General features: G+C 40.0%; 1 protein-coding gene across 1 annotated transcript; it reads right to left on the bottom strand.

The window, feature by feature from the left end:
* Positions 1 to 324: 324 nt before the first annotated feature.
* Positions 325 to 9,117, bottom strand: PWWP3B (PWWP domain containing 3B). Its single transcript, XM_010594736.3, has 3 exons — positions 9,005 to 9,117; positions 6,128 to 6,310; positions 325 to 5,079 (listed from the first exon to the last, which is right to left on the bottom strand). Exon 3 carries the CDS (start codon positions 4,857 to 4,859, stop codon positions 2,805 to 2,807), a length of 2,055 nt encoding a protein of 684 aa, XP_010593038.3. The 5' UTR covers positions 4,860 to 5,079; positions 6,128 to 6,310; positions 9,005 to 9,117; the 3' UTR covers positions 325 to 2,804.
* Positions 9,118 to 13,629: the final 4,512 nt, after the last annotated feature.

The raw sequence follows: 13,629 nt of genomic DNA, 5'->3' as shown, positions 1-13,629 counted from the left end.
CCTCAAACATAGCAATGACTATGAGGATGGAACAGGACTGGGCGGTGTTTCATTCTACTGTACATAGTGTTGCTATGGTTCAAAACCGAATCGATTGCACCTAACAACAAGGCCCACATATATAGCACGGTGATGGTCTGTTGTCAAATACTTCTCAGGGCCTGGAGCGAGTCATATGGATTTGCACAGGCAATATGCCAGATGAGTCTAGGTCTCTTTCAGACAGGGTCCAAAGGGGGTTCTGTGGGATCAGAAACTTAAGTGATTTGGAAAGTCCTCTTCTTAAAAAAAAAGACAAAATCGTACATGAAGGTGAGTATTTATTTAGAATGACAAGATACTTTATAATGAGCATGAAAAAGGTGACAATTACAATCAACAAAACTTCCAAGCAAATTATATGTATTTTTTTTTTAATATACAGACACACCATTTATGTGATTGTATAATCTGTACTATGACATAGCAGGAGACCTAGGTGAAAGATACAATGGATAAGTTGTTTTGTTTTGAAAACTGAGTACCTAACTTTTCCAAGTTAAACAAAAAACAGGTGGCCATGAGAACACATAACAAGAGCCCATGAATGACATATAACACACTCTAAGAGGTAAAAAAGCAGTCAGATTTATGTTAAGCCTTTAGGATTTATTTTCACATGAAGTTATTAAAATAAGTTAGCTTTTATAACATTCATTCTCACAGAAAGGCTCATCTCAAGGTAAGAGAAACCATTCATTAGCTTCAGATTGTAACTTATACATTTAAACATGCCTGAAGATTAACCACTGAGGCATAAAGAAGTGCACTATTCATCAACTCCTGTCGCCCACTTGTTGAGGGTAGCTCCTAGGACGTTAATTCCCCAATACTTTCAACCTACCCTGTGCACATGGGCCAGAGATGCTCCCAATTGAGAGAACATCCTCAGGCAGAGTGATGCAAGAGGTCATCAGTGCGTAAGGGAGCCATCGATGTGCAATCTGCCAGTGGCTTCTAGGCTAGATCTGGGGATGGCGGTAGAACACTGACATCATCTGCTCCAGAGTAATACATAGGATCTGTGGTATTGTTGCTTAGGTGTAATGGTTAACTTTGTGAGTCAAATGGTTAATTTTATTGCATTGGGAAAATCTGCTGCAAAAGACTTCTTTAAGGTGTTGAAAAAGCAAAGATGTCACTTTGAGGACTAAGGAGCACCTGACCCAAGCCATGGTGTTTTCAATCGCCTCATACACATGGGAAAACTGGAGAACGAATACGGAACACTGAAGAAAATTGATGCCTTTGAATTACGGTGCTGCTGAAGAATACTGAATATGTTACGGGTTGCCAGAAGAACAAATCTGTCTTGGAAGAAGTACAGCCAGAACGCTCCTTAGAAACGAGGATGGCGAGACTTAGCCTCATGTACTTTGGACATGTTATCAAGAGGGATCATTCCATGCAGGAGGACATCATGCTTGGTAGAGCATCAGTAAAACGGAGGAAGACCCTTGACGAAATGGACTGACACAGTGGCTGCAGCAATAGGCTCGAACGTAGCAATGATTGTGAGGATGGTGCAGGATTGGGCAGTGCTTCGTTCTATTGTACATAGAGGGACACTATGAGTCAGTGGCACCTAACAACAATGAAAAGAATATTTGGATAACTGCCATATTTCACTGAATGGAGCCTTTTTTTCTGTGACTCATTTCCAAATTCCCAGATTCTGGTCCGTCTACTCCTTGTAGCAGCCTGGAATGACTTACCAAACAGCATTTATACTGTTGGAACCTGTTAGAGATACCCTATGAATAAGCCAGATGATAAAGCTTGCTTGATCTGCGACAAAATGACTACATTTTTGAAGATAAAAGACTCAGAAAAAAAAGTGCTTTTCCTACAGTTTATATAAAACTAGAAGACCTCTTAAGAGGTCAGCCTGGACTCATAGGTCTAGAGCAGCCAGAGTGTAAATACAATGACTCTAGCTGCCTTCCACGTGGGGCAGACAGCTATTAAGAAGATCCAGTCACTTCCAGTTAAGACAGCCACTAGTCGGTCTCTTTTAAGAAACCATTCAGCCATCGAAGAACAGATGCTCCCATAAATGGAATTCCAAGGAAGTGAAGGGAGAAGAATCTTGCTTAAGGCTTCCAAAATGATCTTCCGCTTGCTGAGATGTCATTCACCCACTTAAGGACTACATGCAGATAATCCACTAACTTTATATTTGAATTTAAGTTTGTTTTCTTGCAAAAGCATTTGAAGTTATAATATATAGTAAAGCATGTCTATCTTTGGTTCTATGTGTTACAGATAAATTTTTTCCAAAAATAAATAGGCATGGCAGGAAAAATAATTCAACTATCTTAAGAGAAAACCTACTATTTTATAAAAATTAAGCAAAAATATATATACTTGATGCTTCTTTTCCTGGTTATCTTGCTTAATATCTGATACTAGTGCATTTTTAATATGAAAATGATTGCACACAGTGTCTTTAGCTATAGACACAAAAATGTCGTAAAGCAACATAGTATTTTCTCCCTAAAATTATTTAGCAATTACGCATTCTCAAAATGTACAGGAAAGCAGAATTGCTGAACTGTGTTAACAAAACTGATTTTGAAGAAGCACAAGGGAAGAAATTAAAGATATAGTGACAGCCACAGATACTATAGATCTCAAAAACTGAACACAATCCCCAAAGCCTTTCATTTCCAGAAAATATTTACATGTTAGAGAAAATGGTTGGGAGATTTTTTTAAATGAATATTTATGAAAACTCCCTGTTATGGTTTAGACTCTCAGGAGATTTAATGAAATTCGTTTGTTAGTGGTTTCCTTCTCTTTCCAAATAGGATTTTTGAATCAAATAATTCTCTTTCCCTGTAGCCTAGAGATGGCCCTTTTAGATACTTTGCTTCAGCCTCCTTGTAATCTAATCCATCAACAGCAGAAATTGAACAAATGATTGCTTCTGGCAGAAGAACTTCCAGGATAAATTTAATTTTATCAGTTTTTATCATCGTCAGCATGCTGTCGTCTATGTCTTTGGATATTTCTTGTAAATACTTTACCACCTCATCCAACTGATCTTCATCCTCAAAGTATGTTTCAATACTGGGGATGAAATTTTTGGCGTGCAAAAATGATTGCAGCCACCTGGACTTTTTCTTGCCTTTTAAAATGTCCAGGAGATGGCTGTCTGTTCCCCTTGCATTCACGATGAAGTCTACTAGGTTCTTGTTGGCTCGGTCTCGAGCAGCCTTCATTCGGTCAGGGAGAATTTTCTGAAAGGACATTTTCTTGGTCTGGGAAGTCACAACCATAGTTTCCACAGTACCTTGATTATGCAGTTTTGGAAAAATGTCCCTCAAGGTATCCTGTTTCATTTCTTTTCTAATCGGATAACTAATGTCAGCTCTGTAATACTCAAAAAAATTGCCCACAAAAGAACCACAACCTATCCTAACTCTGTAGTCACAAATGAGTGATAGGCACCAGTCAATACTTTCATGGTAAGCCTCCCTGGCTTTTTCCACTAGTGCTTGTTTTTCTTCACAATCAAATTTCTTTAGTTTTCTAAAGGGCACTCTAACGCCTCGCTTTTCAGGACTCATGTTCACCTCAACAAAAAGCACACTTGCTTTCCTTTCTTTTCGTCTGATGCTTTTTACCACTGCTGGCCAAAATGGGTATTTTTGATATTTAAACCAGACTATTGCTCCTGTCTCAAGTGGACGTGGCTCATAATGAAAAACTAGCCGAGGAAGTTCTTCATCTTCCTCATCTTCATCTAACACAGAAGTATCAATATGATTTAGATGCACTGACTTGCCTTGAAGTTCTTCTTCAAGGTTCTCAAAATCCAGTCTGTGAAGATTTATTCTATCATTCAAAAGATGGCATGAACTATCTAGGACACGGTTAGAGGTACCAGGTGAACACCAGGATTCTCCTGAACCATGCTTGGGGGATGTCATAACCTGCATCTCTGAATCTATGGAAGGTCGATTTTGGATGGCATCTATGCTTGAATTTGAGGGACCCTCTCCAGGATCCTCAGTATTCTCTGAGACAGTAGAGTATTCATGGGAAGTAGCCAGGGTCTCTGGGAAGGTGTCATCCGCCTCTTCTTTCAAAGCTCTGGGCACAGTGACAGTATCTGATGGGAAAAATGGAACAAACTTTTCATCTTTAACATATTTTTTCTCCTCTTTGATTGTGGAACACAAGGACGTAACTGTCGAGAAGTCAATCTTTATCTTGCTCTCTTTCTCATCATCATCCTCTGAAAATGAAGAGAAACTCTGGCACCAGCTGGAGTTTTGTGATGGCTTTGTTTCCATTTCACTTGTGTGCACCTGTGATTTATCATCATACAGGGTATCATCACTCTCTGAAGATGCCAACAGGAATGCTGGGTTTTCACTTTCCTCTAGACACTCCCCTAAGTCCCCTTTGCACTTCCGATACTTGTTCAGAGGGGGTGAATCAGATCGATTTTGTGGTACATCTTGAGAGAGTGCAGTGATCTCTTCTTCACCTGCAGGGCTGGCTTGACCGAAATGTGTTCTCTCATTCAGAATATCCAGTGCCACTTTAAGTGATCTTTCATAGGCTGTTCCTTCTCTATCACTGACCTCTGACTGTGATGCTAGTGAGGAATACATGTCTTCAATTTGAGACTTATTTAGGCTCTCTACTTCTGTGCTTTCCACTGTAATTTTTTCATCTAATGAGAATATTTGAACTTCTAGGGGAAGTGCCTTATTTATCTGATCAGTTGATGAAGGTTCAGATCTGGATAAAACCTTTGCTGGCCATAACTGGTTTTTATAGATGCATAAGACATACTCGTCATCCATTCTGACTTAGACTTGTGTGTCAGCAGGTTATTATCAGAGGTTGAGGTGTCTGACTGTTGTTGCCACTGCAGGCAGGTCCTTCCCAAAACAATATTCTTAATGAGGCCTCTTTTGTCTTAGTACTAAAAAGGGTTTACAATTTCTGCAGCCTGTCCTCTTCCACCTGAATCTCTGAAGGATTCTTAAACACGTGGTCTGAATGGAATAATACTGGAAGATACTGAAATGGGGAAAGGGAAAAGAAGTATCAGCAAATGAAATTATTTTGAAAAAGTAGAAGATGAACAACTGTGAATAGAAAAGAGATAAAAGGAAAAAGAACAATGTACAGTGAGGCATCAGACAGAGGAGGAAAAGGCAACATAATGCAGGGTGGGGGACAAGAACCAGAGAAGTGATTTTTAATTATCTCAATTCCAAGAAGGTGCTTTTATTACTGTACACGCTGATTGAGGAGTGAATGTGTGCACGTGCCAGTGGAGGTGGGGAGAGGCTGCAGTGGTGGGTCAGGGATTCTATGTATTAGACACTTTGGTAGTTTTGTGCCCTTAATTCTTCACCTTCGAGCAATGGCTCTCCTAAATTAGCATGCATCAGAACCATCTATAAGACTCGTTAAAACTAGATTTCTGGCCCCAATTTTAGAGTCTTATTCAAAAGATCTGGGTTGGACCGCAAATTTTGCATCTCTAAGAAGTTCTCAAATGATGTTAATGCTACATGTTCAGAAACACTTTTTTGAGAAGCACTGTTCTAACAGAATGCACAGTTTCATAATTTTAGGTTGTAGGTGCTTCCCTGTCCACCTAAAGCAGCCAGACACATCTACTAGAATCTGTACCTCCTGGACTCAGATAACTACACAATGAACTCATTAAAAGTGAGCTTAGGGGCAGAAATTGGGTATGGTTGTTATGGTCACTAACAGGATAGGGTAGTTACCAAGGATTTCTTGAGAGACTGACCATTGTCTGGAATGTCAGTTAGACACCTGAATGCCTCTTCAATGAGCTCTACATAGCATTTTAGTACATTAGATTCATTCCTGAAACTAGAAGCTCTGACTTTTAATTACAAAACGTTATGGCTAAAGAACAGGGAGCAAAATAAATTATGCCCCAATTCTCAACCTTATATGATTTCAATAGGAATTGTGACTCTTAATACAAAGTGCTTATGGCTGAAGAGCAGCAAGCAAAGTAAGTTACTCCTCAAGTTCTCAGCATGTTTGTGACACGAAATGTTTTGTAAAATGGGAACAGCCTTACCCGGTGTCAGGGTGTGGTGGTGGGTCTGGCCTGTGAGCAGGCTGCCTGGATTCTCACTCCAGCTGCTCATCCAGCAGAGCCCTTACCCCGCTGTGCGCTCCTGTAGTGGCACGGCCTTTCTGGGGCTCAACGGGCATCACGTGCAGACTGCCCAGGTACTTGAATCTCTGATACTACACTAGACTGTCCAAAGAGAAGACAGGAAATCAGATCAATTACCTGGAAAAGGTGTAAAGAAATCTCTCTACCAAAACTCTGGCAGGCATGCCATTCTGAAACACAGGAATGAGATGAAATCTCATCCACAATAGAGCTGTCATGATTATTTTCCTCCTTAATCTTATAATGTAGGACGTTCTGTGTCACAGGCATGCCGTTCATGTTGAAATTACCTCTGTCAGGAAAAGTATGAGGTTGGACAAGAGAGAAAGGAAGTAACAATCACCTTGTTTCTCCTATGGACCAGATTTTGTATGTTTTCTGTTTGAATCCTCACATCAGGGTATGAGGCTTTTCCTGTTACACACGTGCAATTTTTTCAATGGAACTGCAGTCATACCTTATATGCTGCCTCATAGTCTGCTAATACAAAACGCGTGCCATTACTTTTTTTTTTTGCCCACTTCATAAAAACGGTTGCCTAGGTTGCCTAGAGGAAATTTGGAAACCCTGGTGGCGTAGTGGTTAAGTGCTACGGCTGCTAACCAAAGGGTTGGCAGTTTCAAATCTGCCAGGCGCTCCTTGGAAACTCTATGGGGCAGTTCTACTCTGTCCTATAGGGTCGCTATGAGTCAGGGTCGACTTGACAGCACTGGGTTTGGTTTTTGGCTAGAGAAAATTTAGGAAACCTGACACACACCCCCTTGCGACCAGAGCCAGAACTGTGGCCTGCTCAGGGCCTTAACCAAACCAAACCAAACCCGTTGCCATGGAGTCGATTCCAATTCATAGCAACCCTATAGGACAGAGTAGAACTGCCCCATGTGGTTTCCAAGGAGCGCCTAGTAGATTCGAACTGCCAAACTGCCTTTTGGTTGGCAGTCCTAGCTCTTAACCACTATGCCACCAGGGTTTCTAAGGCTGTATATCACCAGGGACACAGACTGCCACATATGGAGCAATTGGTGGTTTCGAACCGCTGATTCAGTTCGCAGTTGATCACTTTAACCACTGCATCACCAGGGGTCCTTGCCCAGGGTCTTAGTCACTACCAAGTCTTTAAGAGAGAAGCTGGAAGCTCCAGTCAGCCAGGCATCTAGAATTTTCTATGCTAAGCTTAAGCATTTTGTTGTGTAGGATCATAACAGGATCATTGTCTTCATCTACAGTATTTCTGACTTTCTAAACCTCCAGAAGCTCATTGAAAATTGAAAAGATACAAAAACACATATAAAAAGTACGACTCTAGAACAATCACTATCAATATTTTCTATGTATTTTTTCAGAATTTTTTTACATATGTAGATGAATGCATATTATTTTGACCCCACTCAAAAGCATGGTCTGAACATCATCGTATATCAATAAGTATTTCCACATGATTTTTTACGAATTACTTCAAATGAGGTTTATCCCAAGTTGGTACCATTTTAAGTCAATATTTTCCCTGATGATGTAAAAAAATAAACAAGTATATGTTAATAAGCTTTTAAATAGAGAATGGTACAGCCTGCTCTGTCTCTCCAATTATACAAATAATGCCATTAACAATTCGGCAGTTATGTTTCCCAGTTTTGTTGCATATATTGTGCTAACATACATATACTAATACACATACTCACTTTTAAGTGAGATCATATGGTACTTGCCATTCTACAATTTGCTTTTCTACCTAATACTACTTCTCAGACTCCTTTTCCAATCACTACAGGCTCATGTTTCCATTTATCAGTTCACAGCATTCCATCGCATGGCTGCACCTTGCCATATATAATATTTTAGAAACTGCATTTACAAATAAACTAAATTCTCTGTCTCACTCTAAAACTTGGTAGATATAGAAAAATGGTTCTTGCTGTCCACAGCCATACCTGTGGCCTGAAAGAATGGTTTGCAAGGAGGACACATGCAGAGTGGCAGCTGACACAGCCACCAGCCTACCAGCTTCATCAGGTGCATGAAAAATGCCACTATTGACAAAAGACAAGAGGGGTATGTGTGTGTGCATGTCTCTGTGTGTCTATGTGTCTGAAACAAAATGGGTGCACAGTTTTCAACCTCAACCTCATTTTTCTTTATGATCTAAAAACAGTCATGAAGAAAACAACTCTGAAAATACTGAAATATGTTTAAAAATAATATTAAAATAGTAACCTGACCACCCAGAAATGCTGACTGTTATCCTGGGAGTTTATTTCCCTCCAGATGTTTTTCTAATCATACATACAGGCATGCGTATGTTATGTGGAAATGTTTTCACTCAACTGCATATTTGATGCCCTTTCCACGCTCATGTGGCACAGACATAAAATTGATTGCGTCACTCAACTGATAGGAGTACTTTCCCGATGCTGTCAAATATTCCTGTCAGTTATTTTTCTCTGTAAATTCACAAGTGCTTTAAAAATTCCAACAGTAACGGGGTGTCTTGCGAACACAGAAACATGGAATGCGAAGTCAATACATTAGCATGAACAGCCATGCCGCACTGAAGTCTTAATTTAGAGGCTGTAATCTGATCACCCGTTTTCTCACTGTGGACTTTTAAAGCATTGGGAGATACAAAAATTCCAGAGGATCAATTCCTTCAAAATGCCAGCAATTCTTTCAAAACCACACATCCTTCCCACCATTCCAAGGCCACAGTTTATATTTTCATCTTTACTCTGAGGCCCTGAGAAGTCCCAAGAAAATAACTAGCTTTAAGACAGCCATTACCTTGAAGCTTCTTGTCAGCTGCAGCCTCTGTGAAATGCAGCTCCTCCCACAAGACTGGCCAGGCTCAGCTCACTTCCAAGCTTCTCAGGGGATGCTCCGCCCCCGCCCTGTGATGAACAAGGCAGAAGGTCCTTCCCTGAATTTGAGGAGGGAGAATCGCCAAGTCAAACTGTTGAAGTGTAAAAAGGTTGAATGTTTCTTTTTAAAGAACTTTAAAGTAAAATGGCAACAAGTGGCTGTTTAATTTCCATACAAATCCTTAGGGTGGGCTGATTTCTTGGAGGAAAAGGGATAGCAAATCACTTTATCATATAAAATTAAGACCCAGTTAAAAATATTCCTTCTATATTTTTTTTTCTTGCCTTCTCTGGCACCTTATTTCTACAGATGAGTGTCAGACCCAGTTGGTCAAGCTTACTGCAAACACCCGCTAAGGATCTTTGGTTTGCACTGAAACTATACATTATTTTAAGGAGAATGACTTCCTTATACTAGTCATTTTTCTGTTTCTAGACATGGTATGTGTCTCCTTTTATATTCGGTTCTTCTCTTAAATCCTTCAGGAAAGTTCAGAGATTTTATCACGAACATGGGTATTTCTGACCAGAGGCTGAAAATAATTGGTTTGGCAGGAAAGTACTCGCATCACATGCCCTTGTCAATAACTTTGGCAATTCAATGAAGGGAAATTTTTTTATATTTGCATTTCTTTGTTTATTTATCTGAAATATATTTTATATACTTTGTTCATCAAAATTCTCCCATATTAAATTTCTGATTTGAATTTGAAAGCCAATTTTAAGTATCTTTAGTGGTAATTTGGGGGAATGAAAGTATCTGGGGATGAAGTGTTTTACTTGGCCTCTGTATCACATGTATTATGGTTGTTGTATGCCATTGAGTTGATTCCGGCTCATAGAGACCCTATAGGGCAGAGTAGTACAACTGCCCCATAGGGTTTCCTGTGGAGCCCTAGTGATGCAATAGTTAAGAGCTCCCTGGAAACCCTATGGGGCAGTTGTACTCTCTCCTTTAGGGTCGCTATGAGCCAAAATCAACTCTATGGCAATGGGTTTGCATTTGGATTTAATCTTTACGGAAGCAGACTGCCACATCTTTCTCCCATGGAGTGGCTGGCAGGTTCGAACCACAGACCTTTCAGTTAGCAGCAGAGCAATTAACTGTTTGCATCACCAGGGCTCTGTGGTGTATTATTAGGGGCTCTAATAATTTTTTAATAACTAGGGTATGTAATGCTTTGTACATGGTGCCCTGGTGGTACAGTGGTTAATTGTTCAGCTGCTAACTGAAAGGTCAGCAGTTTGAACCCACCAGGCGCTCCACGGGAGAAAGATGTGGCAGTCTGCTTCTGTCAAGATTTACAGCCTTGGAAACCCTATGGGACAGTTCTACTCTGTCCTACTGGGTCAGTTGCTACTATGATTTGGAAACTACTTGACGGTAATGGGATAGTGGGTAATGCTTTGTGCTATAAACAGCCCCTAAATCCCAGAGGCTCAGCCCAATTAAAGTTTCTTTCACTGATGCCAAAGTTCAATGTAGGCCATTAAACAGTCAGAATGGGGAGGAGTTCTATTCCAAGCCATCAATAAGAGACCCAGCCTTCTTCCAGCCTACGCTCTACCATCTTCTTGGGCCTTGGAATCCCCAATCGCATACTTTGCATGTGGCTGGCAGTCTAAAAAAGGGAGCATGGAGAATCCTGCAGAATGTTTAGGGACTGGGTCTGGCAAACATCATTTCCGGCCATGCCGTCCACTAGCCAGAACTCAAGCATGGAGCCCCAACTGTCACAGAGGTTGGGAAATGTGGCCTTCTTGTGGTCCCATAAGGAAAATGGAACAGTCTGGTGAACGTGTACCATTTTCTCTGCCACAAGACATTCTCCTTTTCAAACTTTATAGACATCTATTAGTTGAATGCTTTTTGTAACCATGTATCAGATTTATGATTGGGACAGAAGCCTCTATTTGTCCACTTTAGATTGACTCTGCATTCTTCCTCATTAGCAGGACTCCAGTTGTTTTGAGGTTGGCAATGTGAACTCTTAAACATATTACATTTCCCAGACTCCCTTGCTGCAAACCATGTGATGAAATTTCTTGCTAAAGAATGCAAGCAGAAATTTTTGTGAAGCTTCTAGGTAAAGCACCTCTAAAGGATACTTTTTCACTTTCTTCCTTCCTTTTGGCCCTCACCACCCCAAATCTGGAATTAGAGTTCAGACAGCCATTCTGGATCAAAAAGTAATTTAGAAAAAGGATGCAATTAGGGATTAAAGATCCTTGAGCCCCCGAATAATGGGACCACCTCATTCCAATCTCTTTAACTCAGCAGAACAATGAATGAATTTCCTTCTTATGTCAGTAACTGTGTTTTCCAGTCTCTTTCTAGCAGAATAGCTGATCACCAACCCAAAATAATGGACAGCTGATCACCAACCCAAAATAACATTATTCATATTATAGAATTAGTTCATTGAAAGCTTTCAAAGTATTACTATAGAATCTAAACATGATTATTAGAGCAATATATATATGGCTTTATTTAATGAAGAGGTCTATTCAATTACATATTTTATACTGTTAGATTACTCATTCTGCCTTCTCATTTCACATGCTTAGGAAATAGAAAAAACCAAATGCACATACAGTCATTACATTAAAAACTATACTTTATTATATTTACCTTGCTTATATGCTACATTGCATATAAATCAGGGAACACTACACCATCTCACCACTTTCCAAATAAATTGCAAAGAAAAAGACCACTTCCATGGATAATTGTTTACATTTCACTGTTTTGTGATGGAGGAAGGATAACCAATAATAAATGATGATGAATGTAGTTGTAGTAATAATAACTATAAAATATCTATATATCAGGCACTGTTCTCAGCACTAAACATATTACCTCATTTAATAATCAGATGGTTAACTTCATGGAGGAGAGTCCCGTAACAACGATAATATTAATAACGACAATGGTAACTGAAGTCAAATGTGTTTCTTTACAATGTACCAGGCACTCTGCCAAGTGCTTTATATACATCATTTCCCTAGATTCTCACAAAATCCTGTTAGGTGGGTATTATGATTATTCCCTTTTTGTGGATGAGCACTTAGTGGGGTTAACTTTTACAAGGGCACCTAGTGAGAATGTGGCACATGAGATATGAATCCAGGTAATTTGACTCCAGAGCTCATCCTGTAACCATTAAGATACACTGTACCCTACCTCATTGCAAATGGAAAATGTTTTAGATGCGTGTTAGATACATGGGTTCATGAATTTGAAATAGTTATGTCTCGGGAGTCACTGGAAATTAAGAGAACACTTCTGTACCTGGTTCTGCATCTACCTTACCATCTTTACACTTTTATACATCAAAGAAAGAAAGAATCACACTCATGAAGACTTGTGTATACACAATTTCAAAATGGTTTTGACAGGTCCTTTCCACATTTCTACCCTTGTCTTACAGGGTTACTATGAGTTGGCATCGACTCAACAGCAACGGGTTGGGTTTTCACATTTTACAATTCCTTGTCATAGGGTCGCTATGAGTTGGAATTGACTGGACGGCAACAGGTTGATTTTTTTTGGTCATGTGTGCTTGTGACAGAACTGCACTAGTTTGCAGGTGGGTGGCAGAATTCTCCTTTTGGAAGCAGTTCTTGTTTGAGGGCTGGAATAGAAAATGGTTGCCTCCCCACATTTTTTTTTTTTTTGCCAAACTGTATTCATTAATTTAACAAGTATTTATTCACTTCACATTTTATGTGCCAGGTAATGTTCTAGCCACTGGAGACACCCTGATAAGCAAGAAGCCTGGCTCTCATTAAGCCTATTTTGTGGTTGTGGGAGACAGAATATTAAGCAGGGGACATGAAAAGAAGGTTTTGGATAATATTTAGAATATTGTACATTTACAAAACGGAAATGGTCTCAGGGGCTTCCCACAGTTCCCTGCCATGTCACCCTCTCCACAGCAGTGCTCAACATGGCTGTTTGCTTCTTCAAAGCCAGTAGGAGAAACAGTCTCAATCAATCAAATCGCTCTCTTTCTCCAGTCTACTAAGATTGTGTCTTATGTAACATAACATAATCATGTGAGTGACATCCTATCACCTTTGTTGTATTCAATAAGTTAGAAACAAGTCATAGGTGCTGCCCACACTCAAGGGGAAGGGATTATACAAGGACATCACTCACTGGGGGGGGGGTCATTCCAGAATGTGTCTTCCACAATACTGTATGATTCCACTTACATGACATTTTCAAAAAGACAAAAGTATAGTGATTGTGAACAAATCAGTGCCTGCCAGGAGTCAGATGTAGGCGGAGGGTGTAACTATAAAAGGGTAGTACAAGGAACTTTTGGGGGTGATGGAACTTTTCTGTATTTGGGCTGTAGTAGTAGTGTTATGTACATTATAAAAAAAAAAAAACCAAACCCACTGCCATCGAGTCGATTCCAACTCATAGCGACCCTATAGAACAGAGTAGAACTGCCCCATAGAGTTTCCAAGGAGCGCCTGGTGGATTTGAACTCCTGACCTTTTGGTTAGCAGCCGTAGCACTTAACCACTACGCCACCA

Source organism: Loxodonta africana, chromosome X, assembly GCF_030014295.1.
Source record: "Loxodonta africana isolate mLoxAfr1 chromosome X, mLoxAfr1.hap2, whole genome shotgun sequence".
NCBI classification, from domain to species: Eukaryota; Metazoa; Chordata; class Mammalia; order Proboscidea; family Elephantidae; genus Loxodonta; species Loxodonta africana.
Note: the sequence above shows the minus strand (reverse complement) of the source record. Positions and strands in the feature narration are given on the sequence as shown.

Bases quoted from the DNA above. Each gene is read 5' to 3' on its own strand.
- PWWP3B (XM_010594736.3), bottom strand. From the start codon at position 4,859: ATGGATGACGAGTATGTCTTATGCATCTATAAAAACCAGTTATGGCCA.